Source organism: Fusarium musae, chromosome 5 (assembly GCF_019915245.1).
Source record: "Fusarium musae strain F31 chromosome 5, whole genome shotgun sequence".
NCBI lineage: Eukaryota > Fungi > Ascomycota > Sordariomycetes > Hypocreales > Nectriaceae > Fusarium > Fusarium musae.
In genome coordinates this window covers 1815381-1840547 of record NC_058391.1, presented here as the reverse complement: position 1 = coordinate 1840547, position 25167 = coordinate 1815381, and the positions used below count along the sequence as shown (strand labels likewise).

The window sequence follows — 25167 nt, the reverse complement described above, 5'->3', positions numbered from 1 at the left end:
GGCTCAGCTAAACCAAAGCCGAGAACCGATGAATCTGGGCCTGGGCCTGGGGACGGTAGTTGAAAACAGATTTAGACATGAGACGTTCCAGATTTTCTGCTGTAACGTCTGCTGAGCAGATCCGGGTCGTTTCGTTGTAACGGTAGGTAGGTCTTTTAGGTGTGAGATTAAGTAACAGCTGAGTGAGGTTATCGCTAACGTTAACATCTGTAGGTACAGCAATTTGCATGTGGTCAAAGGGAGGGCCCCACCTGTCTGCCCGTAATTCTGGGGTACAGGGATAGCCAGCTGCTGCATTGGGAAAGGAGGCATGTGCACAAGATGGGTCTGGTACGTAAATTTTACCTTATAAGGCCGAATAATTGAGAATCCTTCAGTTGACAGCGGCCGGATTTAGAAATTTTACATCTCGCACTGGAAGAGAAAGGAGAACAAAACAGCCCAGAAACCAATGATGCCGATCTCTTACGACTTGGTACATACAGTTTCATCAGTTGATCAGTTACCCCGGGAGGATTTCCAGACCTCAAGATGGGTGCAAAAATAAAGCCACTATACAGCCCCTTAACTTTATGCCGACTTGCCTAATTCTTTTTGTCATTTAGCATTAAACCCCCAAGTTTACGTCTACATAAGCCAGTTGGTTCGTATCCGAATTCCAAGTGACATACCTAGATTCACACATGGAAATGAAATTGTTCTCGAAAAACAAAACAACCTGCGGCAGGGAAGCCCCGCGACGAATTTCGGGGCCCTAACAGGTTTCGGCTCTTCTTCCTGGCCTGATTTCCCACAGGAAGCATGATTTCAGTTGGCATCTTTCCTTTCCAGGGAGGTCTTATATCAACCCTGGTAAGCCCTGAATATCATACTGGCACGGGCCGGCTGTGGTCACGAGTCGATGTAGAAGGAAAAAAAAAAAAGAAAAAAAGGTCTTAGTCACTTTCGAGGGAACAAAGAGGCATGCATGTGCTTGTGGCTATGGCTGATTCAAACAATGCAATATTGTTGGTTCAGCCTCATCGTGTTGCTGACTACAGGTGAGTAAATCGAGTCAAGTGACCGCAAACTTATCTGCAGTAAGTCAACTGCGTGCAACGCCAAGATGACTAGATTCCCCGAGTCTCTCAGCAGTAGAAACAGAGCCAATCAAGAATGGACGAACTGTCTAACTCTTAGGGCTTGGCTGGGCGAATGAATGACAGCTGGAGATGAGGCGTCGTCAACCAAGGTCGCAGAATAGAGCTGTTGGGAGTGCTGAAGATGAGAGAGGGTTCAAGCATGTGATAGTCCCATAGACTATGGATATACGGATACGTCATGACGAGGTGATCCGACCCATACCTTAGAACACCCCCATATACCCATACCTACAGGACGGGCAGCAGGTACTGTACCTTACCCTACCGGGAGTCTCGGGGGGATGTAACGACGAATGTGTTGAAAGAGCTTTGGTAATTGTTGAACAAGGCGCGGGGGCTTGGATCACTTTATGGTTTTGGTAGACGCCCGACTCGACTCGCTGAACATCACCCACGATCTGATTTCCCTGAGAACACTCAAAACCAAGCGTTTTGGAAAGGCTAAACGGCTCTGGTCGACGTCGATGAAAGTTGCAGGTGACACAGTGACCTGGGGAGGGGAGCATGGGGGATTGATTAATGACTAGAGCGCAATGGGTCAGGTCGAGCGAGGTAGAAAGTACCTGGAGATTGAGTGCTTCTAATGCTCCGAGGCAACCCCACATGGCTAAGACGGTCCTGAACATGCTCAACATGGGCCAATGGGTCCAATTACCGTGCACGCCTGGTCCTTGGATGCATTTCCCCAAAAACAAAACGACCTTCCATACAAGTCTCAGCTACTACCTACCTAGGTACTCACGGTCCGCCTTCCAAGTTGCACCTGCCGTACCGTTCCTCTGCCCAGGACAGTCTCGGTGGGCTCCCGCCGCTTTCCTCCAACCTACCTAGGTACTATAGGTAGCCTACCTACCTACCTACAGTAAACCGCTTTACCTTAGGTACCTACCTAGTTAAACACCACCTCCTCCACGATCCCAACCCTCCCATCACATCCTTTTTCTGGCCCGCTACCATTTGACCTCTATGGTAAAAATCTCTAAACCTTTCCCGGCCAGGAGCATAGAAGCCATCCTATGAAGAAGCAGGAGATGCCGGGCCCTACTTGTCCCCTCTTTGTCTTCATCTAGGTCTAGGTTGCGGGTGTGATGTGACGCAGCAAATGCACGTTTTAGCACATGCACTCCCCGTCCAGACTAAATCCCTTCTTGTGTTGATCCCCTGTCGCTCTTATTATTCTTCTTCTTTCTCGTCCATGGCTTAAGCAGCCAGCTCTGCAACTCTACCATCAGCGGCTTTTCTCCAACTTCCTTTCACAGCTGTTTGCTTCCAGCGACAAAACTCGACTGTCAGCATATTTTCTTGTCTTCTATCCAAGAAGCACATAAAACAGCAACGTACATGCCGCCTATATAATCGCAGAGCCTATAATATATTCACGAACCACTCACCGGCACAATCGTATCGATCTGCTCCTCCTCGTTTTCTCGCGACTCAGCAACTCCCTCCTAAACTCCGGCCACACACAACAGTAGCTTCTTTGCGCTTCACGTGAAGCGAATCGAAATTTGCCCAGGCGTACTCACTTGCCATCAACCTAGTGGGCTTGAACTACCATGTGCTAGACATAGCTTGATATTGTCCTAATCGCTTGATGCCGAACGAAAAAGCACAACATCCCAGAAACATTACCATTTACACCGTCGAGTCGTGCTACCCCCGCCAGCTATTTTCAGTCCTTGAAATCACCAAAAATTATACATCTACTGTGGCTCACTTGCAGCGCAGCGCTAGCTTTCCAGAAAACCCATATTACAAAAGACGCATCCATGCTCGCCGTACAGCACGCTCCGAGGATGGGTTCGTCGCAGCCGCCCTCAGACCCTTTTATGCTTTTTGGCTGTAAGTGAACTACTCGCTGAGATCCTTATCCTTCGCATCATATCCACCAATACAAGGAGCAGTCCGCTAATCTCTAATCCGAACAGATTCATTCGACTCTGATCAAGATCCTCCGATCAACGATCCGCCGGAGCCTGCACCTGGAGCTCCTCTCTTGACAGATACCGACCACAGGTATCTAACGTCCTTCTTCAACGATATCAATGCCGACCATTACAATATGCCCTCCTTCGGGGAGGGGCTTAATTTCAGCGATACTTGGCTAGAACTTCCTCCACATTTCATGGGATCTAGTACTTCATTCGGTCAACAGCCAGGATCTTCACTTGGTGAGCCGGCCCAAGGACTCTCCCATAGTCTGAACGAGTTCCATGGCATGGCACCGTTGGGCTCCCATATAATGCCCCCACCACCTCCTCCTCCTTCCCATTTACAACATCAGACTGAGCATCGACACACTCCCGATGATGTTCTGAACGCGGCGGCCACTCTGCTTCAAAACGGCGCAAATCAGCGCCAGAATTCCAACGGAATTGATACTTCGGTACAGAGGCACCCAATAGGACCTCCAGTAGGCCACCTACGACACCAACCTATAGAAGAATTCCAGGAAGACCATCGACGTAGCGTTGCAGCAAGCGAGCAAGAACATTACCCGGACTGGATGATGGGATCCCATGACAAGCGCCAGCATCGAGCACCGCCTACCGAATATCAGTGGGGTTCTGATGCCAACTTCAACCGCATTCAAGGCTATACTCCCAACTCGGAGAAAGAAACCGCCGAGTCCTTGACGAAGGAACAACTCAAAGTTCTTGAATGTTTTGAGCCTAGTAAGAGCGCCGATAACACGCGACCCAGCAGCCCACTTCATACCAAGGGGCCGCTCCCTCATAGCAGATTGACTGAGCTCACGAAAGTGCAAGAAGCTGATACGCCCCCCCGTAAAAGGCGGAAGAGCAGAAATAACAAGGATACTCCAGATGAAGAGGCGCAAGAAGAGACAGTCACGCCGAAGCCTGTGCGGAGGCGGAAACCTAAAATGGAACGTGCAGGTTCCATCACTTCGGCTGTGGCAGATGACGTTGCTGGGGGCAAACGTCGCAAGTCCGCAGCAAACAATAGCAAAGTGTCGAGAGAGAATCTTTCAGAAGAACAGAAGCGCGAGAACCACATAAAGAGTGAACAAAAACGGCGCACTCTGATTAAAGAAGGGTTTGACGACTTGTGTGATCTTGTTCCTGGCCTTCGCGGAGGCGGTTTCAGTAAGAGTACTATGCTCGCGATGGCAGCGGAATGGCTGGAGGATCTACTGAAAGGGAACGAGGCACTGGCTGCTCAACTTGCTGCGCTAGAAGGGCGCATCTGAACCCCCTTTCTCAATCGAGTGCCATGCGTGCCATATATCGGTGTATAGACATGCGATTTGGTCGGTGTTTGTTTTCTATTAGGACAAAAGGGATTGGAAGACTGTCCCCCGGTGCGTATAGGAGTTCATGGAAGGAAAATACATTCTCTACGGACAGAGAGATGGCTTCAAGCAGCTGGACGTCACAGCTTACTGGCGTGGTTGAATACCCAATGGAAGTAGCAAGAGGTGGTAATAACGAAAGACGAACGAGGGAAGATGTAGAGAAACTAGTCTCTATATGATGAGCCCATGAGACGAGGCGGTTGGAGAAGGTACATTACACGAGAAACACGAGAATGAAATAAAGAAGCCATACCAGTCTAGAGAGACGATCGCCTGTTGAGTGACATTGGCCAAGATGACGACCTAGGCCTACCACGTGTCGTATCAGGGAATTGATGAGTATGGAAACAAGGGGTTCAGGGACTAAGCGGACAGAGAATTGAACAGGGTTGCACCTCTGAAGCGAGTCAAGGTGATCTTGTTATCGGCTGGCTAATAGTCAGCGGAAACTCGGCATTGTTCCATCGCTAACGACCTCTCACTGCAGGCTGTTAAAGTCGTCTAAGCTCTACGAGGAAGATGATGGCCTTGATGTTGGTTCACAAGTTTAGGAGGGATTGCTTGATCACTCTGGAGAATTATAAAAGGTTTCAATTAGACGGAAGCCTGAGAATGACTGGCTGTAACTGGTAGACGGGGAGCTGCATATGGCTACCGGAAGCTGAGCGCAATTTTGAGCAGGTTTTTGAAAACACGGAGGATCGAGGATTTGTTACGGATTGAGTGAAGGATTTCTTGGTCTTACTTATTTGGTATGTATATCAGGTAGTATATATAGTCGAGTGTCTCTGTAGTCCAAGAACATTTACAGGCGTGTGCTTTGCTATTCTATCTTGCGTTTGTCAACTACAGAACATACCTATCTTGACGCAAGCTCTATATCAGGGCGCTTCACGAACATGCAGTTCTCGATTTCTCTTCTCAGTGGCCTCGCCCTCTTGAGTTCCAGCTCTGCCTCAACTACTACTAGGCCTGAAAACCATGTTCCTTACTACTCTCGGGATACTGAGCCCACTTGTATAACTCCAGGCATCGTCCCCACCATCACGGGCTCTCAGATCCGCAACGTTGGAGTTGTTCTATTCCAGGCTCTCGATATGATCGATGTCTTCGGTCCTCTAGATCCTCTCCAGATCCTCTCGCTCAGTGTCCAACAACTCAACCTTCACCTCATCGCTGAGACGCTTGAACCTGTTAGCACAGCCCCGTTGGGTATGAACAAGTTCAACTCGAGCTTCTTCCCAACGATCCCCCCTACCAATACATTCAACGACGACCTGGATCTTGATCTTCTTATTGTTCCTGGTGGCCCTGGCGCGAGGAACCCGAGTCTCAAGGCTGTCACGGATTACATTGCAAAGATGTATCCCAAGGTCAAGATATTGATGACCATCTGCACTGGCGCCGGCGTTGCAGCTAGGTCGGGTGTCTTGGATGAGCATTTAGCAACGACTAACAAGAATGCATGGGCAACTATCAAGGAGATGGGTCCTAGAGTGAACTGGGTATCTCCCGCTCGTTATGTCATCGATGGCAAAGTCTGGTCTTCTTCAGGTGTAAGTCGTTGATCACCTCCCGAATCGGTCGATGTTCCTAATCCGATACTCTTCTTAGGTCACTTCTGGACTGGATCTCATATTTGCCTTTATCAGTACTTTCTGGGGTGTAGAACAGTCCGAACGTATTGCTAGTATTGTTGAGCATGTTCCTCGTATTGCGACTGATGACCCCTTCTCGAAGCACTTTAATATTACGCCCACTGATGCTCAGCCCTGCCCAAAGATTTGAAAGGGGCTGCTCCAGGCCCGTGAATAATATTGGGAGAGGGGTGATGTTTGTGGCATGACTTCAGGTATATAGTTTTGTTTTTTTAGAAACCGCTCCTATTAGGCTTGTTACTGGTATCACACACTCAGCTACAAGCCTCATGTTATCTTCAATTATATATTCGAAGCCCAATTGCAAGATATAGTAATCGCAGCAGAAACCTCGTATCTCAGGACTTCTCACTGCTCACCACAAGATCTGAATTCAACTACGCATCTGGAGATATCCTCTCTGAAACGAGATGTCATCAATGGTGCGCTAGGAGTAGAGAGAGAGTAAAACTAATTTTTAGAGTGCTGTTTGAAGATTTTTGTATTATCCCATTCTACGCCCAAATCACTATGATACAGATGTCCATCTCACTTCATGTCTACCATCTTCACAACCCAATACCCTTTTAACGCCAGGCTGTGATCGCCATTATAATTAACTAAGATCCATTTTCTCATCGCCATTGCTGGCCGCTCCGCCTACTGCGAAGTCGACTGCACCTGTGTTGCCGATCAGGCGCTTCTCTGACTCAGCCACGAACTTGACGCTGCGGGCGGGATCATAGAAGAGCTGGAAGCTGCGTTGCACATCACCGACTTCGACTTGCTTGGCTTTTCTCTTGGCAGAAACAAGTTGCGAGGTGCTGATGAGGTTACTGGCGTATCGGAGACCTGCCTCCTGGCCAATCTTTGTGAGAAGGGCGAGAGCGTCGGGATGCACATCGATCTCCTCTTCTTGGGCTCGGATGGACAGGATCTGCTTGATCTCCTCAGGGTTGTATGCGTGTGTGTTGATAATAACGACTCGGTCCAAGAAGTCAAGAGGCAGTCCGTGAGGGCTGCGGTAGTCAGTGCCGCGGATGCGGGAGTTGCCTCGGTTGCTGGCCATGATGACCACAGGAGCAAGGTCGTCCTCGAGAGCTCGGTTGATGTACGAAAAGCACTCGATATCGAGCATATGCACTTCATCAATGAACAAGACGCCAGGAACAATCTCGGCCTTGCCCTCTTCCTTCCACTCGCCGACCTTTGTGTTAATCTGGTCTCGGATCTCGCTGCGGATCTCGCCAGTATCGCCGGAGAAGAGCGCAAGGAAGCCCTGGGTTCTTGAGTTGATTACATCGATCTCGTGTAGTGTGACGGTGTGAACAACCTCCTTGCGCTTTTGGAGCTCTCCATCGGGGCACTGGAGGAACTTGGTATCGACACCCATGGCATCATAGTCGCGAGATCGGGCATACGATCGGCCGAGTTTGGTGATCTTTCCAGAAGACTTGTCTATCGAGATAATATCGCCTGCCATAACGCGTTCCTTGGTCATGGCGTCGATCATCTTGCTACCCATATCGTAGACTGCCTCCATGTCGGTGGTCTTGATGGTTAGCTTTCCCTGCTTTGCGCTCCCAGTAACGCTGCGGTCGATCTGGATCTCAACAACTTCTCCCTCCATAATTTCGCTCTCCTCCTTTATCCGGACACCGATGGACTTTCGGAAGGCTTGGGTGAGGGCTTCGGTCTTGGACATTTCGAGCGAAAAGATTTCTGATGAGGCAAGTGTTGTGAAAGGAACATCGGGGCCTAGAGACTGAGCCATACCCATAGCGATGGCAGTCTTTCCTGTGCTTCATATGTGTCAATACGCGCAGCACGATAATGGCGATTGGAAGCATACCTAGGAGGTCCAGCAATGAGAACGGCACGGCCAGCAATTTTTCCATCCTTGATCATCTGCAAGATGACAGCAGCGGCCTTTCGCGCCTTCTCCTGCCCAACGAGACCTTGAGAAGCAGCTCGAGGCTCAAGGGTTGTTGCATCCACACCAAGGCCTCGAATGTGGGAGTGTGCTGCGATCAGGTTCAAGCCTCGAAGGTCTTTGGACTCTGACACGGTCATCACAGGCTGTGGAAATATACTGTTAGCGATTGGTTGCGCGCAAGGTATGAGCAGATTCTACTTACGGCAGCCATATTGTCGCGTGTTATGCGCGAGTGTAATGTAAGCGATCGTTATGGAATTGAGTTGTTGTAAGGCAAAGGCTTTGATGAAGAAAGCTTGAGGAGCAGGGCTAGGAGCTAGATCGCGACAGCTGCACGGCACGAGCCTACGCATAACTTTCGAGTAAAAATTGTTAGTACGCGGCTATCGCTTAGCGCTTGAGCAAGACGGTTGGCGCTTAGCGCCATGTGCTGGGTGTGCACCGCCACACTAGTGATTCACTCTTGTGAAATCAATCCATGTGACTCCACAACTCGATACGGCGCTACATGAGGTGGACGCGATTACACGCGAGTATCTAGGTACCTGAGACTGAGAGAGCCATTCGGCTCGAGCTGCTGGAGCAACTAACCCAACAAGGTTATACATCCAAATATCATCTCCTCGAGTCCGTACCTAAGGTAGGCTTCCACTAGGAGTCAGGTGGATAAGTCATCTAATATACAATTATTTGCAGATGCTAAATACATTATCTAGATAACTTGCCCCTATGCCGTCCTCGTTTTATGCTGTCCTCTCCCGTATGATGAGAATAGAGGATGCTTCCCCTCCACTTGATAGAGACTAAAATCATTAGTGTCAATTATCTGGGCAAGCACCTATCATCGGACCAACCGCTATTCTTTCTTAGATGAGTCTAGACTCTGATCGCTTAGGCCGTGATTCAGCGAGGATTAGGGGTCTATTATATTTAGCAACTGAGCTGCCCCATAAGCTACCTATTTGATGAAATTCAACTGCAACCACCTACCTATATCATATGATGATAATTCACACGAACTGAACTCCACACTGCGTAGCCCTGGTCCAGTTGTAACGGATACCTTATTAGTTAGTTTGGTCCTTTTCTCAGATCTTTTCTCGGTTTTTCTTTCTCTTCATGACCCGGCTAACTACCTTACCTTAACATCCGTGCTCCCGCTCTTGTGTCGCCTCGCATTGCTTTTTCCCTCTTCTCTCTTCTTCTATCCTCGTTCGTTCAATGTACACGCTTCGCTTTGCTTTTCCTCTCCTTCCCCTCTCGCACTCCTTTTATTCTTTCTGCAACCCGAGGCTCTCTAACTCTCCTTTGTTTTCTTAGCAGGCGTTGCCGCACTCTCTCTAGGTACTCACACACCCACCCGATTCATCGACGCGATTGCCTCCCGCCGTACTCAACTATTTGTCCGATCACCACCCAACTCAGTACCTATTTGGCCTTGTGTCCCATTGGTACAAGGTGTTACCTACTTAGCGCAGTCCTTATTCGGTCCCCTTAATTCATCCGGTCGCATACGGTCCTCATCGATACCTTCTCGCCCTCCTCCCTGGGCCACTTTCGATCCGCAACCAACGGCGCGCACGGCATTTGTCCTTTCTTCAACACTTTATTCATCATTTCGACGGATGCTCAAGGCTCCATTTCACTACCGGAGCCGCAATGGCTGGTAGAGACGATCGATACGGTCGCCGACCAGCCGGTAGCTCCCCCTCAGAGTTATTCCCCGACCGCCTCTCAAGCCGCCGAGATGAATCGTCTCATTCCAGAGATGCAGACTATGATCGGGGGAGGGGCGGTGGGAAGGGGGAAGCATTGCCTTACAGTAAATATAGCAAACCACCACCGGAAAGATCTTATTCCAGGAGGTCAACGAATGCTAGTGATCGCGGTAAGAGCCCAGGTCTTGAGAAAGTACATGACCAGAGTATCGCTGACATACACCATTTAGGTTCAATATCGACCGCTACAGCCGAGCCACGCGCCACGAGACTCGAAGGCCTGCCACATGTAATAGACCTGCTCGGCCATGCAGCCTATCTACGCATGCAGCACAACCAAGCTGATAGCAAGCTTAAGAAAATATTGCATGACTGGAAAAGGTCGACTACTAAAAATTCTGATTATCCGTCTGTTGACGAGTTGCAACGTCAGGCTACCCAAAAATGCGAGACCGAAAAGAACCATTTTAAGCAAAAACTCAAAGAGTTGCACCCAATGCTTTATGATACTTTCGATTCATTGTTGAAGCAATACGTGCAAGATCAGGTTTCCATAGGATCCAACACCCAAGAAGGAGCAATCTCTTCTCCGACAAAGTTCCAGAACTCCCCATCAGAGCTGCAACAATCACTGGAACCCCACCAGCCAACGAAGGCGTGGATGGAAGATTACTTACAGACTGAGCTGAACAGGTTCAAAAACTCTTTAGCAGTCGCTCAGGGGCCAGATAATAGCGAGATCCAGAAACTGGTCGACAGCCTTGAGTTCGAGAAGAAGAAAACCCAACTTCTGGAAAATAAAGTCGAAGAAGGCCGACAGCAACACCAATTGTTGGAGGAGAAGCTCAGCCGGCTCGAGCAGAAGCTCGATGGCGTCAGCACCACAACGGAAGAAAGGATAGCCGCCAACAAAGGCCAGCCTGCTACCCCTACAACGTCTTCTGAGCATAACCAGCTCAAGACAACAGTTGAAATGCAGGGACGCACCATAAACTTTATCAGAAGTCAGTCTGATCCGGCAAAGATACAGAAGCTCCAGCAAGACACAGAAAACCTTGCAGACAGGCTTGCGAAAGGCATTAAGGCTGTCAAGTCGCTCCATGAGCAGAATTCTGCTCTCATTGAAAAGCAGGGAGAAAAGCATAAATCCTTAGAACACGACATATCATCCTTACAAACTGCCTCTCGGAATCAGGATGTCAAGCAAAAATCCCTAGGAAAGGACATAACATTGCTGCGAAGCACATCTGATAACCAGGGCGCAAAGCAAGCTTCTTTAGAAAAGGAAATGCTGTCCTTGCAAAAAACCTCTGAAAGTCAAGAAGCAAAACAAATGTCCTTTGAAAAAGATATTTCGCTTTTACAATGCACATGTCAAAGCCAGGGAGAACAGCAAAAGACCATAGATGGTGTCGTTTCTGGCATAAAATCAGCTGTAGAGAGTCTCTCACAAAAAGGGGAATCTTTAGCTGAAGCTATCACTTCTCTGCGATCATCCGTGGAACAAATACAAGAGACCCAGGGGTCTCAGGAGGCGCGCCTGTCAACGCTTACCTCTCTAAAGTCTCTGACCAAGCAAGTTAAGGAACAGCAAAAGAAGACCAACATTCTGCAGCAGAGCGTTGACACTCTACAGGCCAGTGCCGCCGACTGGTCATTGCAAGACTTCCAAGACCTCAAGGCAAAAGTCCAGGGGTACCCGCCTGCAGGTGAAATTCGACAGCTTCTTGCTGAATTCCCCTCTCTTGTGGACACCAAGCGGCTGCTTGCCAAATACCCGCCTCATGGTGATCTCGAGCGGTTACTTAAAGAAATGCCCCCTCCTGGTGACATAAAGCGTCTCCTGGGTGAAAGTCCATCTCCTGCGGATATAAAACGCCGTCTTGAAGAACTACCACCGAGTGGGGAGCTTAACCAACTAGTTAGAGATTTACCAAAGTTAAGGGAATTCATGTCGGAAGTCACTGCACGGTCTTCGAAACACTCTACGCCCACACCTACTCCTGCATTCATGACGAAGGACATGACGTTGCAACTGATCACTCCCAAGATGGATAGACTGGAAGATGCATTAAAACGTCGTTGTATGGAGATGATCCAGATATCCTCTGGGTTAGTTGCCGAGACTGTTGACCAGGCAAATGCCCGTACATTGAAGTCAGAGGAAGCTATCCAGGCACTTGATGGACGTGTTACAGGTTTGAAACGAAGCGTGGATGAGAACAAGAAGGAATTCGATGCGCATGTCACAACGTCGAGGCGAAATACGGATGAAACAAAGAAGTTGGGCCAGCAAATCAAAGAGTTGGAGCGGTCCGTCGGCGAAAACAAAATAGAAATGTATGAGGTGGAAAACGACACAGCAAAACGCCTTGAGGAAGAGAGCACTGAACTTAAGTCATTGAAGGGTATGGTTGCTGTGATGACCCAGGATGTTGAAAAAGTGCGCAAGGACTCGAGGACTGGGATCGATGATATCCAGTTCCAGCTGGTCCAGATGACAGACTGGGCGAAGAACTTCAGCTCCAAGCAATGGCATGACAGTGTCGCTCAACAAATCGCTGCTTACGTGCCAGCTCAGTTTGCGGGACAATTGGATAGCCTGGCTACCAGGGTCAGCCATCTTGAGACCCGAAGTCACGATTCGCCAGAGGTCTCGAGCAAGAGACGCAAAGGAGCTAATGGTAGCCCTCTGGTTGTTAACGGCCACCATTGAGCAAAGACTTGGCTTAGAGGTGTTGTATGGAACATGTTGGTCAGTTGAACACTTTTGTCTGTATAACTGGTTTCTCGTACGGGCTGGGCCTTGATTAGAGAAACAGGGTGTTACTTTTGGCATCAATTGAAATAGGTGGAGGAGAGAGGCAGCGGTGGCAAGGCAGCATTATACCCTTACGGATCCGGCGTTTTAGGCATTGTTGTCAGGACAAAATATACCCATGATTTCACTTATAGTTTAATATCGGCTTTTGTGAACCTCAATGTCGCTCGCTATGTTAACAGGTATATCTCGAAATTAAGTCTATATATTGAGATAAGTACCTACTATATACATTCTATAGATAAAGTATACATTTTACTGTTAAGATGTAATAATGATAAAGCTGAATATAAGAAAAAAAAAACATCTTATATTATTAGATCTTGTTAGATAGATTATGAATATAATAAGTATTTATATAAAATGAAATTCTTCTTAATTTATTATCTTGACTATACATCTTTAGCCACACTTTATATATACTCTGTAGGGTAATGTTAATTAATGCTTATCCTATAAGCGCCTGCAACTAGAAGAACAGGGTCCAGGAACAGGCCCATAGGTAACTAAGACATAAACAAAACTGCTTCAATATCAGCCACAAAAACCTAAAATATGAGGGGAAGGCATTAGAGCAGCCACAAATAGAAGGAGAGAATGAATCAAGTGCAGTCACCAGGTTTAAGAGCAGAATATGAAACTGTCAAGTGACGGACGGGACGGACGGGAATGAAGCCCACCTACTAACGTTACCTAGGTTAGGAGCCACTGCTGGATGGGAGGGAGGGATACATGTACAACAGAGTACCCTAAGGCAAGGCCTCGCTCTATTAAGGTAGGTAGGTACCCTTGATCCACTACGGATCGTCACTGCTAAGGTTGGTCGGGTGGTGCTTTCTTTTCCTGACTGCTGTCAACTGCCACACAACGTCAGTGAGATGAAGTATCTGTCACTGCAACTGCAACTGCAACTGCGACTGTCACTGTCACTGTCTGGCCCTGCCTGACCTGAGGTGGGCGGGCTGTCACTGCCACTGCACTGGAAATCTCAAACATCCAATCCAATCCCAACTAAAACCAAGACCCCAACCAACTTTAGTAGGCAGATCCCGGCCTACTTTCACTGTCTTGGGTACGTCTTGTGCTTCTTAACATCAGCAACAAAAGAAGGGGCAAGAAAATATCATACCCTTCTAGCATAACTCACTTATTTCTCTAATTCATGACCCGACTCTCGTTTCATTCGGCCCGATCAACATAATAAACATCACCACTCTCTTTGTCAACCAGATTCTCCGGGGCCTGGACAGAGCTTCTGGGCTCCGATCCACCGCCGCTTTGTTGTTTCGTCTCCAGCCAGCGCGCTAACACTCTCCAATCTTCCCTTATCGTGTGCGACTGGGTCACTTCCTATGCCTTGTCGCTCGGCATCAACCACCACCACTATCAGCCACCATCACATCGCGACAACCCTGCCAATCGGTCGTGAATGACGCATGATTTGAGCATCCTCCATTTTCAGGGACTCGCGCTTCTTTCAAGTCCTTTATCGCATTTGTGTCTCTCCTCTGGGTTTCCATCGTCGCGTTCTCGGCCTCCCTGCGTACCCCTCGCGCGCGTCACCTGCGATCGCCAAACCTCGTACCGCACCGCATCGCAACTGCACTGCACAGCATCGCACCACATCCCCGTCTTCGTCCTTCCGGCATGCTGACATCCATGAACAATGGAAGCCGCGGCGAAGACGGTTCAGCAGCTCACACAGCGCATCCTCCCCGAGAAACCACATCATCTCTCTTACTCTCCGGACTGGCGATATCACATCCCCGCCAGCGAATCCCGACAGAAGCATCCTGAGGAATGGGATAATACTCGCCTGCAATATTCGACTCTCGTGTCGGAAGCCGATCGCGGTGTTCTTCTTACTAGATCCTACTACGACATGCGTGTCGAGCCTCCTAAGCCTGTCCCTCGTGACGTGGGCATTCTCGCAAAAGGCGGCGAGAAGAAGAAGCTATCACTCAGTGACTACAAGAACAAAAAGACGTCTGGTGTGACCTCGGATGCCTCCACCCCAGAACCACCCAGCGCCAAAAAGCGCGACCTAGAGCGCACATCTGCAGAGCCAAGATCTGTACCCGAGATCAGGAAGCCCGATTCACAGCGACAAAAGGATCAGCTCCCCGAGACCAAATCACAAAAGTCCAGGGAACTTCCAGTTGTCGACATGAGGTAAGATGCGGCTTTGATTGTCCCATGATTGCCTGGGTGATCTGTCGCTCCCATACTGACTCTGCTTCAGGCTACCCCCTAAACCGCCCGCATCCCTTCCACCTCGTCCCGTATCACCAGACAGCAGGAAACGTGCATCGAACGTCGAAGATGACCACCGATCGCAAAAACGACATAGGCCGGACATGCCTCGCTCTCACGATGATCGATCGCGACCAGGCCGCGATGAACCCCCTCGCAGAAAGGATAGAGACTCTTTGGCACCGTCCGATATCCCACCAAGGGACAAGCCTACCAACTCTTCGTCGCTTCCCAATGGACGCAGTATCTTAAAGAGTACCAACGCCGCCGCCCGCAATCCTTCTCCAGCTGGGCGCGCACGTGGTGATTCTGTCAATGGCGTTCGACCTGGCGCACCGGGGAGCACGAAGGGGACACCAAACAAGATAGATAATGCTTCGCGGTCGTCCGTGCCCCCGCTACTATCACCTCTTCACTTAAACTGGGATAGCCAAAACTCAACGGACAAAGGCGACAGGAGGCGAGTACGTGAGGATGCTGCGGATGCCACCAAAGCAGCGAAGCTGAAGAAGCTGGACCCACCCCCGGCATTGAAGACAAAGAACGATTCAATCAGAGAAAAATCCCCAATACGCTTGCCTGCGCTCCTATCCCCCACATTACCAAGCTCTCTGGAGGCTGAGCTATCGCGGAGAAAGGGTTCAACAAAAGCAACGGAGTCCAAGACCCAAGATGACCGAGACAAGGATGAACCACGTGAGAAGCGTTCCGAAGAAAGCCACAAGTCATCAACGGCGAGGAAAGCGCCTGTCGAGCATGAAGAAGAGGAGGACGGAGAGGGTGGAGAGGAGCAGGATGGAGATGCTCACAGTACCAAAGAAAAGAAACGGCTGATCGTTACTCTACGAATATCCAAGAGAATGCGGCAAACGTTGAAGCGTATCCTGGCCCTACCTTCTAAGCGCAGAGAGCGGTCTGAAAGTATGGAGGCGCCATCTATCAGCCAGGCGAAGAAGCGCCCCGCATCATCAGACAACACCGGCGATACAATAGCCGTCAAAAGACCTCGAATGCCTTCGGTTTCTGCGAGTCTCCCACCACCATCGACTCCTTCTAAAAAGGGTGCAGCCATGTCCCGAGTCAGCTCCAGCAACTCGCAGGCTCATACCCCCGGCGACTCGTTCACCGTGACACCTGTACCTGTTGGGTCATCAGATCGGCCAACCACCAATGGCACAGATGCCGCCCGTGACAAGGCCGACCCGCGGGCCATTTTTGACAAACACACACGATTTTCCACCCTAGGTCGGCGACTGAAGCATGAAGGCGATGTCGCTAATCAGCGGTTTAACAAGCTTTCGAGTAGTGGCGACAAACGAGGGGCCGATTCGAGTCGCAAACAATATTACGCACTCGCCGTGGAGAGCACAGTTGCATTCATGGCGAGCTTCTACCTTCTTAACGTCAGTCGAAATTTACAAAATAAACCATCTGATCCGGGCTCTTGGGCTAGCCTGATCAAGATGGTGGATTATCTAACGAACGAGACACGTCGTGACTCGCGGCGAAGCCAACCTATGTATGCTCTTATCTTGATTCTACAAGCCATCACTGTGGATGAATTTCTCAAGGCATCTGCCAACTATGAGAATATCTCTAAGGAGGAGCTTTTTGCACACCAGTCGACTCGTTATCGAAATTGGCCCGCGGTTCACACCATTTACGATGGCATAGGAAGCTCTCGTCTTCGAGCTGACATTGCGCCTTGGTCGACCGTCGAGGAAGTTTGCCAAGCGTCGATGCGTGTTGTTCGGCATTGGTGCCAGGAGGAGAACGTCCAGTGGTCACCGGAGTTTGATCCCAATGAAGCCAGCATTAGGGTTGCCCGGTAATGAAGCCATTCTCCCTTGTCGTGTCGTACAGGATCATCGAATAATCTTTTGGGCTGACGCTTATATCAAGATCGCTGACGAAAGAATGGATTCTGCGGATCCCACATTCATAAGTCATCGATAGGCCAAAACCGAAAAACTCACCATCAACCAGCGTAGTAGCATCTACAATAACACTGGGAGCGCGCCATAGAAGCCATGCAGTTGAAACGAAGCTCGAATTAAGCGAGATGATTTCGCATTGTGCACATCTCATGGAATGTGCTTATTACTGAACTCAAGGTCGAGTTTGCATATTGCCCCCTGACCTGCCACTCTGCCGAGGAGCGTGGCAAGGACCAATATTACCTATTTTGCTTGTACTATGATATCCCCGGGTCAAAACGGATAGCGTTCAATTTTCATCTCTTACGCCTCGGACGTCGCGAGTGAGGTCATGACATGACTTTTCTCACTTTTCTTTCTATTTATTGTACTCTACGGCTGGAATGGGGGTTGTTTTCCGAGAAAGACAACGGATAATGATATGAGGGAGTCAAAGGAGCATCTGGCGAAAAAGAAAAAGGGAACAGCAAAGGGTGTGTTTACAGGGAAATACCATTTCGTCGGGTGCGCATACACATACATTCATACATAAATGCGTGCATGCACCAGCATGGAACGAAAATAAAGGACTTGAACTCAATGGCTTGACGCATAGCCCTGATACTATCGAGATCGAAGCCAGAAAGAACCACATAAGCCAATGTTATGAAATATTCAGATTTTGCCATACGAGTTGCATGCCGCGGATGGGTTTCATCATACTGTAGTTACAGGAAATTCTAGCTCAGCGGACAGCGTTGATGAATTAGCAATCTAGGAAGAAAGAAAACTCAGGACCCGATCCTAGATAACCTAAGATTTAGGTAACTCGGCACAAACTGAGGATACCTTAGGATACCGTTTGCTAAGTTTATTTCAACGACCTATATCAAGGTCTGATGTCTTCTGGTTCCCCGAGAATCGCCAAGAGACCTAAATAGCTTGGTTTTGCAAGCTGGCCATGGGCAAAATTAATCACAGATGGAGATGAACGGTTTTCAAGAGGGATGGATCTATTTATTTAGTTTTTCTGTCCACGGCTATACTAAGATCAATTGTCTAGTAGGGAACTGGAGCCGATGAGAACAAAGTCGTTGTCATCCCCTCCGACAATCTCCCTTAATTTTGGTATTTTTACTTCCTTTCATTTCCTTGCTTCATTAAAACACGCGGCAGATTGGCATCGTCATCATGTCGCGTCTGATTAGGTTTGGTTTTGCTTCCAGCCTCATGAGCGCTCTACGCTTACTTGGAGGCATCAACCTTGGCAACGTGGGCCAGGAGGTCGAGGACACGGCGGGAGTAACCCCACTCGTTGTCGTACCAGGAGACCAGCTTGACGAAGTTGTCGTTGAGAGAGATACCCGCCTTGGCATCGAAGATGGAGGAGTTGGTGTTGCCGTTGAGATCGGAAGAGACAACATCGTCCTCAGTGTAGGCCAGAACGCCCTTGAGGTCACCCTCAGAGGCCTCCTTGATGACCTTCTTGATCTGGTCGTAAGAAGCACCCTTCTCGAGGCGGACAGTAAGATCGACAACGGAAACGTTGGCGGTAGGGACACGCATGGACATGCCAGTGAGCTTGCCGTTGAGCTCAGGAATGACCTTGCCGACAGCCTTGGCGGCACCAGTGCTAGAGGGGATGATGTTCTGGGCAGCGCCACGGCCACCTCGCCAGTCCTTGGCGGAGGGACCATCGACGGTCTTCTGGGTAGCAGTGTAGGAGTGGACGGTGGTCATGAGACCCTCAACGATACCAAACTTGTCGTTGATGACCTTGGCGAGGGGAGCCAGGCAGTTGGTGGTGCAAGAGGCGTTGGAGATGATGTCGGCAGAGCCGTCGTACTTGTTCTCGTTGACACCGACGACGTACATGGGAGCGTCGGCAGAGGGCGCAGAGATGATGACCTTCTTGGCACCACCAGTAAGATGAGCCTTGGCCTTGTCAATGGTGGTGAAGACACCAGTAGACTCGACGACGTAGTCGGCGCCGGTCTCGGACCACTTGATGTTGGCGGGGTCGCGCTCAGAGTAGAACTTGACAGTCTTGCCGTTGACGACAAGGTCGTTGCCATCGTTACCGACCTCACCCTTGAAGATACCGTGGGAAGAGTCGTACTTGAGCATGTAGACCTGCATAAGGGAGTTGAGGTTAGCTTGAGGCTCAAAGCTGAATGTGATATGGTATGGGACGTGGGGCAGTGAGGGGTAGCTTGGTGGGACATGAAGCATTGCTCGAGTGAGCTCTGCTCTCTGGTACCATGCCATGACACGAAGCTGGCGACAGCTCGCGGTGCCAGTCACATGACCCGGTACAATGCGTATTATGGACGATATCGTGCGGTGAGCTGCAAGCTCCAGCCGAACTACGACGCGGATTTAAAGAGTCGTGACAAAGCGATAAGCTCCCGAGGAGTGGGTTGTAGGGTTGTTTGTAGTATCGAACGAGCTCGCAGGGGATCTACTTACGGCGTAGTGAGGCTCAATGAAAGGATCGTTGACAGCAACAACCTCGATGTCGGGGTGCTCGACGGCGTTGCGGAAGACGATACGGCCGATACGACCGAAACCGTTGATGCCGACCTTGATGGGAGCCATTTTGATTATTGTAGAAGAAATGGTAGTTTCTGTTCGAGGCAAGAGAGTCAGATGAGATATCCTTAGGACGAAGATAGATGAAGTGAGATGGAGAGGAGAGAAGAGCTGAAGAGAAGGATGAGGTTGAGGTTGAGGTGAGAGAGAGGGGGTGGGGTAATTTATAACTGTATGACGAGAGGTTGAGTGGAACGGGAAGCTTTTTTTTTTGCTGAGGAAGGTTGCCACAGCACATGGAGGGAAAGAGCAAGTAGACTAGAGATGGGTGTGGACTGGAATTGGAATTGGAACGTCGGCGCAAAGGAGGGGCAGGCCAAGCACATGAGGCTAGAGAGAGGCAGAGAGACGAGAGACAGAAGGGTAGAGCTCTGAATTACAGAGCTCAATGCCCCGAAAGAGTTCTCCCTCCAGTCTGTCTGTCTGTGTGTCTTGTCTGTTCCCCTCTATAGCAACACCAATGCCATGCCATGCCCGTGTCATCCATGCCAATCAATGCCAACCAATCCATCACCCGTATCGATTGACGTGTCGTCGTATCGTCTTCTCATTTATGTTGGATCGAATGCAGATATGACATGACATGAAAATCTGCTTTGCTGGTGGAGAGGAAAGAGGAGAAATTGAGAGGCAAAGCAATGCATCATCATGTTATGATACTGATGCGTGGTGATGGTGGTGATGGTGGAGGTGGAGGTGGAGGGGTAAATTGTTCACGTACCAAGAAGTTTGTAGTGGAAGTTGTTGCTATGAAGCTGAGGATGATGAGAATGAAAGGAAAGAGAAGAGAAGAGAAGAGCAGTAGGAGTGGGAGTAGAGGTACATATATGAATTCCCGGACATTGGATTGCCTTGCCTTGCCTTGCCTTGCCTTACCTTATTCACTCATCCTCCCTCTGCTCTCTCAGCAGAATATGCTCTATCCGTACCATTAGCAACCAACCCACTTTAGACCACCAACACCACATCATCAATCATCCCACGAACATACACCCCTGTTGCCCGGGGGGTACAGTACATACAGTAGACTACCCTACCAACCTAAGGTACCTAGTGTATCATAACAGCAGGGGCCAATGGAACATTCAATATCGGATGAGAGGGTGGGAGCTCTTTTTTTTTCTCTCTCTCAGTCTCACTAGGTAACCTAACGTTAGCTCAGTCAGTCAAGGCCATCATGACCAATTCACAGCCTTGTTGCTGGGTATGACTCTACTTCTTAGTTAAGGCATTACATTCTTCTTTGGACCTACAAATCCAGATCCATAATACCAAGGTACCTACCTATAGATAGTCCTCTATCTCTACTTGACGTCCTAGGCTCTGCCCTCAGCTTCATCATGCCTCAGACCCCGCCACTGACGAGAGCTTCGTGGTGGGGTGATGTCCTGAAAAGCTACCTCCCTGCAATATGCCCCTCCCTCTCAAAACCATGTATCTTTTCTGCTCTACCCCTCCATGGATGGATGCATGAGGTGCCACTCTCTGTTGATCCCATCGCTCGCCCGTAGCCCGTCCACGTCCACGTCCATCCTTGATATTTCTGTAGGTGCCGCCGAACAAGGCACCGCATTCTACCGTGCAACTCTCCGTGATGGAGAGGACAGACAGCAAATCCGATAGTTGATTATCCAAGGAATGCGTCACTTGTCGATCAGATCAGATGTTTTCACACAATCCCATCTCTCTCCGGAGCCTCCGGTTATAGTGGACATGAACGCCTCATCATCTTGGGCTACCTTTCCTTACTGTACGTACGATACGATGAGATCTGTAGGCTTTACGCCGCAAAGTTACAATGCAATCCCTGGCTCCCCTAGATATTTGCCGCCATATTATCCTATCCTATCCTATCCATTCTCACTCACTTTGCCAACCCATAATAATATGCTTCTATCTTTGATTTCATCGTTAACGGCTGCCGCCGCCGCCGCCGCCGATGAATATGCACGTCCGTCGCTCGACATATTAAAGGCTCGGTTCGCCTTGTTCACCGATCACAAACGAGTCGTACGGTTCCGAGTCCTCGCTACCAGGTGATTATCGTATGAATCCAATCCTTTGTAAACGTGTCTTGTTTCCATCTCGTCTTTCGATATGCCTATCTCCACGACGACAAATGTTTTTAATTTCCTATTTACGTATCCAATGCTTTGCCCACTTATACCGGAGTCACCTTAATTGAGCTAGAAGCTTCACCACCGAGACGGTGACACTGAATGGGGCTTAGTACCTGATCTTGGTTCGAATCTAGGTAGCTGCGGTTTTTTATGTACAGCTTGTGTTGCGTCTTTTACGCAATGTGGTGGGGCTGTACGTTCTCGGTCTTTGAGTCGCGGGGGCATTGACTCGATATCAACATGTAATAAACATGATACAATACTATTATAACAAGCTGTTGCAGCTCATCATATCAGTTATTCTAGTTCAAGGATGCAGTATTTTTACCAGCTTTAGCTAGACATGCCTGTCTCCAAAATCTAAGCAATGGGGTAGCCAATATTGACCTCGTACTATTTCACGCTACCCTGTTGTCCCTCACCTCTCTTTCGGTGAGGTAACAATTGTTGAGAGGTATCATGATGGAACAAAATCAGCTCAACTAATAGACTCACTCAATTCAGTTCAGCCCAGCTCAAACATGAACTCACCGAAAACAGGGTCTCTGTCGGCCCGTTGGTAGGCCACGAGCTTCCGCGGACCGACTGTATTCGCTTCTCCTTATGTTATCCTTCTCTACTACATCAGATCAGATCAGACCAGTCCATGCCATGACATGCCGTCTGTAATGTCAATTCCATCGCCAAAACAAAATCCGCTTATCTGACATCGGGCCTTTGTCGAGACCCCTGGGTGTGTCCAGCATCTGTTTCCAATCACCAAAAATGGAGACCCTGAATCTGCCAGAGCCCTATCACATCGTGCCTACAATTCCTTAAAACCACGGACCCTTATGGTCTCATATTCGTCGATACTGACTGTCATTATGTACCTATCTATCTTGAAATCTCACCGAGATTCCTCACCTGAGATCGAACCTCTCCTGACCTGAGCCCACTGGGGCTTACCCAACCGAACCCCTGCCCTGTCTCTTCCTATCCTCCACCATGATCCTTGAGCGAATCCAGTGCTAATCTGACCTGGACCTGGACTAGCTACATCCAGTACAGCACATCCAAACACACATACGGATACATATGCATTGCAATATCAGTTCATGATATCGATCCTCCTGGCATTACTTGAATCACCCAATACTACTGATAGTAGCAATGCCGAGATACCTTGATCGACATGATTTCAAGGCCAAGCCCACATAGGCTCTCATCATGTTACGTACAAAAACTCGTCGTCGAATAGATCCCGAACCCTTACAATTCACTTACATACTGAGATGCAACTTCTGACATACATCACTCCCGAACAATCCCTGCTCCTCCGATCTAGCCCGTTCGTCTCCGGGACTCAACCTCCTGCTCCCTCGGTGCTTGACGGTTCGGCTACGGCTGCCGCCCCGGCTCCCGCTCCACGTACCGGAGCATCACGGGATCAAGGGCTTGGATCGGCTCAAGCCTCGCGTGCCAGGGCACATGGTAGGTTCCAACCTCGTCCGTCCCTCCGTATAACCCCATACAACCCCATCATTCTCCCCAGATGTCTCCATTATCTTACTCCATACTCCCTGCCCCGGCTTTTCAGCCTCTTTTTCGAGATCCCACTCGCCCGGCCTCACCCGTTCCCGGCGCACTTCGGGATCCCCAGGAACGACTTGCCACATTATGCCCTATCATGTCCATCTATCATGGGTCTTTCCAAACCTTTGATGGTCTTTTTTGGCATTTAGCTTCCCTCTTTCGTCATCTTCCCGCGGCGCCATCATGCACCATCATGATTCTCGACCATTGACCTTTATGGAAACATATCCCAGTCAGCGGCCAAGCCTCGTCGGACCTCATGATCACCACGCACTTCCTCCAGTCCATCTAATAAGATAACTTGATTTTCAATATTGTCTTCAGATCCGGAGCCACAGACCCGAAGCTAGCTGTGCCATGCAGTCTTTCCCGTGCAGGCTGTAAGTACTTGACGTGGAACGGGATCCACTCACCATCATGTCGTCGGGGGTTGAAACGCCCACTTACAGCCCGTTTTGTTCTTGGCCCTATACACATATGACTGGTTGTAAGAGCATCCATATGCATACAAGAACATGAGCCAGCGGATGTCCATCTCCGGAACATGGGAAAGGCCGCTGCAGGTGCCCTTTTAAGCTGAGACTCGCTCGTTGCCAACCATTCTGCGATAGAGACAGGGGCCGGACCACACCAGATATCTGTTCAGCCCGCACTACCTTAAGTTTGTTTCTCGGCTGACATCCCATCCCGTTGTCATGCCCTCACTCAAAAGCATCGACATGTAAAGACCACTCGCGGCCCTCCTCAACCGCTCGGAACTCGACCGCGCCCTCTGGGAAGTACCCAGCATCCTTCCACGCCTTCATTGTGGCCCCGTCATATGGCCCTTGACTGCCGTTTCCATCGCGTCCATCTATCCATCGGAACTCCCACATTGTTCCCGGCTTCACCGCTGCCTGCTCATCCTGGTTTGTCTGCGAAGCTTCTGGTTCCACCCAGTCCTCTCCTGTCTCCTTACGATATGCTCGGACGAGGAGCTCTCTCTCTTGTTCGTAAATCTCCTCATGATCCCGGCTCAACAGCTTATCTGCAGCTTCTGTGATGGCATCAATTGATGCCTTGATCTTCTTTTGCTCCGCATCCTCAATGTTCTCGCCGCCATCAACCTCCATGCCTTCAGCACCCTTGTTCATCTTCTTGAGCTTCCACTTCGGGATCCTTTTAGGTTTTGTTTGCTTTTTGCCGAGTCGGGCTAGAGCCTCGAGTGGCGTCTCAGCGCGCTCGAGATTGAGTATCAGAGTCTTGAGCAAATCTGACACGAGGACCTCGTCGTCCTCTAGGCGTTGCTTTCGTGCCTCAGCCTCGCGCTTCTCATGCGCCGCGGCTGCCTTTCTCATCTCCTTCTTACTGAGACCTTCCAACCAGTTGTCGTGTACGGCGTCAGGGTCGCCGCCTTTGCGAACGTAGTTGCCATCTTGGTCGAATTGACCCTCTTCCATTTCTTGCTTCAGGTTGAATGCTTCGACTTTGGGGGCGTTCTTCTTGAGACCTCCAGCCCCGACCTCTTCATCGATGCCCTCTTCTTGTATGGCTAGGTCGATATCTGCCTCGTCGTCGCTGCTTTCATCGTCGAGTCGGATGCCCCCCTTGTCTCTGCTGGTGTTCTCCACGCCTTCGATTTTATCCGCATCTAGGAACCGAACTTTGTCCTTCTTGCGACCATTCTTATCGAAGTCTCCCTCCTCGGGAATCTCTTTTTCCCCACTAGCATCGTCCGCAGCAAACATATCGTCGTCGTCATCATCATCATCACCAGCCGCAGTACCCGGTGCTGCAGGGTCAGGATTGGTGGCGTCGTAATTGTCGAGCTGCTCAAGAATGTCGACTTTGCCTCGCTTGCGGTTCTCGGCGCGTGCATTGAAGGTTTCGTTATCTGAATCACTATCATAACCGTCGAGGTTGACAGCTCCACGCTTCGTAGCTCCCGATATACCAATGACATCAGCATCGAGGATAGCATCTTCTTCACGCGCGTCAGGCGCAAGCGTGGAGGGATTTCGAACGTCAAACTTGACTCTCTTAGAATCGCCGCTGTCTTCGTTATGATGGGTACGCGCAAAGTTCTCGCCATCGCGCTTCGGGCGCGCTGCCGAATATCGTGACGCCATGGCCACTATTGATTGGTTTGTTGAGTGCCAAGA

At 49.6% G+C, this 25167-nt stretch overlaps 7 protein-coding genes across 7 annotated transcripts; 4 read left to right on the top strand and 3 right to left on the bottom strand.

Annotated features, from left to right (window-relative positions):
* Positions 1 to 3204: 3204 nt before the first annotated feature.
* Positions 3205 to 4353, top strand: J7337_006964 (uncharacterized protein; the record flags this gene model as incomplete). The annotated part of the gene is made up of 1 exon (XM_044824623.1): positions 3205 to 4353. The coding sequence occupies one exon, from the start codon at positions 3205 to 3207 to the stop codon at positions 4351 to 4353; it is 1149 nt and encodes a 382-aa protein (XP_044680280.1).
* Positions 4354 to 5357: 1004 nt separating this feature from the next.
* J7337_006963 (uncharacterized protein) lies at positions 5358 to 6246 on the top strand (the record flags this gene model as incomplete). The annotated part of the gene is made up of 2 exons (XM_044824622.1): positions 5358 to 6014; positions 6073 to 6246. The coding sequence occupies 2 exons, from the start codon at positions 5358 to 5360 to the stop codon at positions 6244 to 6246; spliced, it is 831 nt and encodes a 276-aa protein (XP_044680279.1).
* A 465-nt stretch (positions 6247 to 6711) lies between these two features.
* RVB2 (RuvB-like protein 2) lies at positions 6712 to 8242 on the bottom strand (the record flags this gene model as incomplete). Its single annotated transcript, XM_044824621.1, has 3 exons — positions 6712 to 7897; positions 7948 to 8174; positions 8234 to 8242. 3 exons carry the CDS (start codon positions 8240 to 8242, stop codon positions 6712 to 6714), a joined length of 1422 nt encoding a protein of 473 aa, XP_044680278.1.
* Positions 8243 to 10245: 2003 nt separating this feature from the next.
* On the top strand, positions 10246 to 12465 carry J7337_006961 (uncharacterized protein; the record flags this gene model as incomplete). The annotated part of the gene is made up of 1 exon (XM_044824620.1): positions 10246 to 12465. One exon carries the CDS (start codon positions 10246 to 10248, stop codon positions 12463 to 12465), a length of 2220 nt encoding a protein of 739 aa, XP_044680277.1.
* Positions 12466 to 14236: 1771 nt separating this feature from the next.
* On the top strand, positions 14237 to 16655 carry J7337_006960 (uncharacterized protein; the record flags this gene model as incomplete). Its single annotated transcript, XM_044824619.1, has 2 exons — positions 14237 to 14742; positions 14813 to 16655. 2 exons carry the CDS (start codon positions 14237 to 14239, stop codon positions 16653 to 16655), a joined length of 2349 nt encoding a protein of 782 aa, XP_044680276.1.
* A 1329-nt stretch (positions 16656 to 17984) lies between these two features.
* On the bottom strand, positions 17985 to 19337 carry J7337_006959 (uncharacterized protein; the record flags this gene model as incomplete). The annotated part of the gene is made up of 2 exons (XM_044824618.1): positions 17985 to 18872; positions 19209 to 19337. The coding sequence occupies 2 exons, from the start codon at positions 19335 to 19337 to the stop codon at positions 17985 to 17987; spliced, it is 1017 nt and encodes a 338-aa protein (XP_044680275.1).
* A 4390-nt stretch (positions 19338 to 23727) lies between these two features.
* Positions 23728 to 25134, bottom strand: J7337_006958 (uncharacterized protein; the record flags this gene model as incomplete). The annotated part of the gene is made up of 1 exon (XM_044824617.1): positions 23728 to 25134. The coding sequence occupies one exon, from the start codon at positions 25132 to 25134 to the stop codon at positions 23728 to 23730; it is 1407 nt and encodes a 468-aa protein (XP_044680274.1).
* Positions 25135 to 25167: the final 33 nt, after the last annotated feature.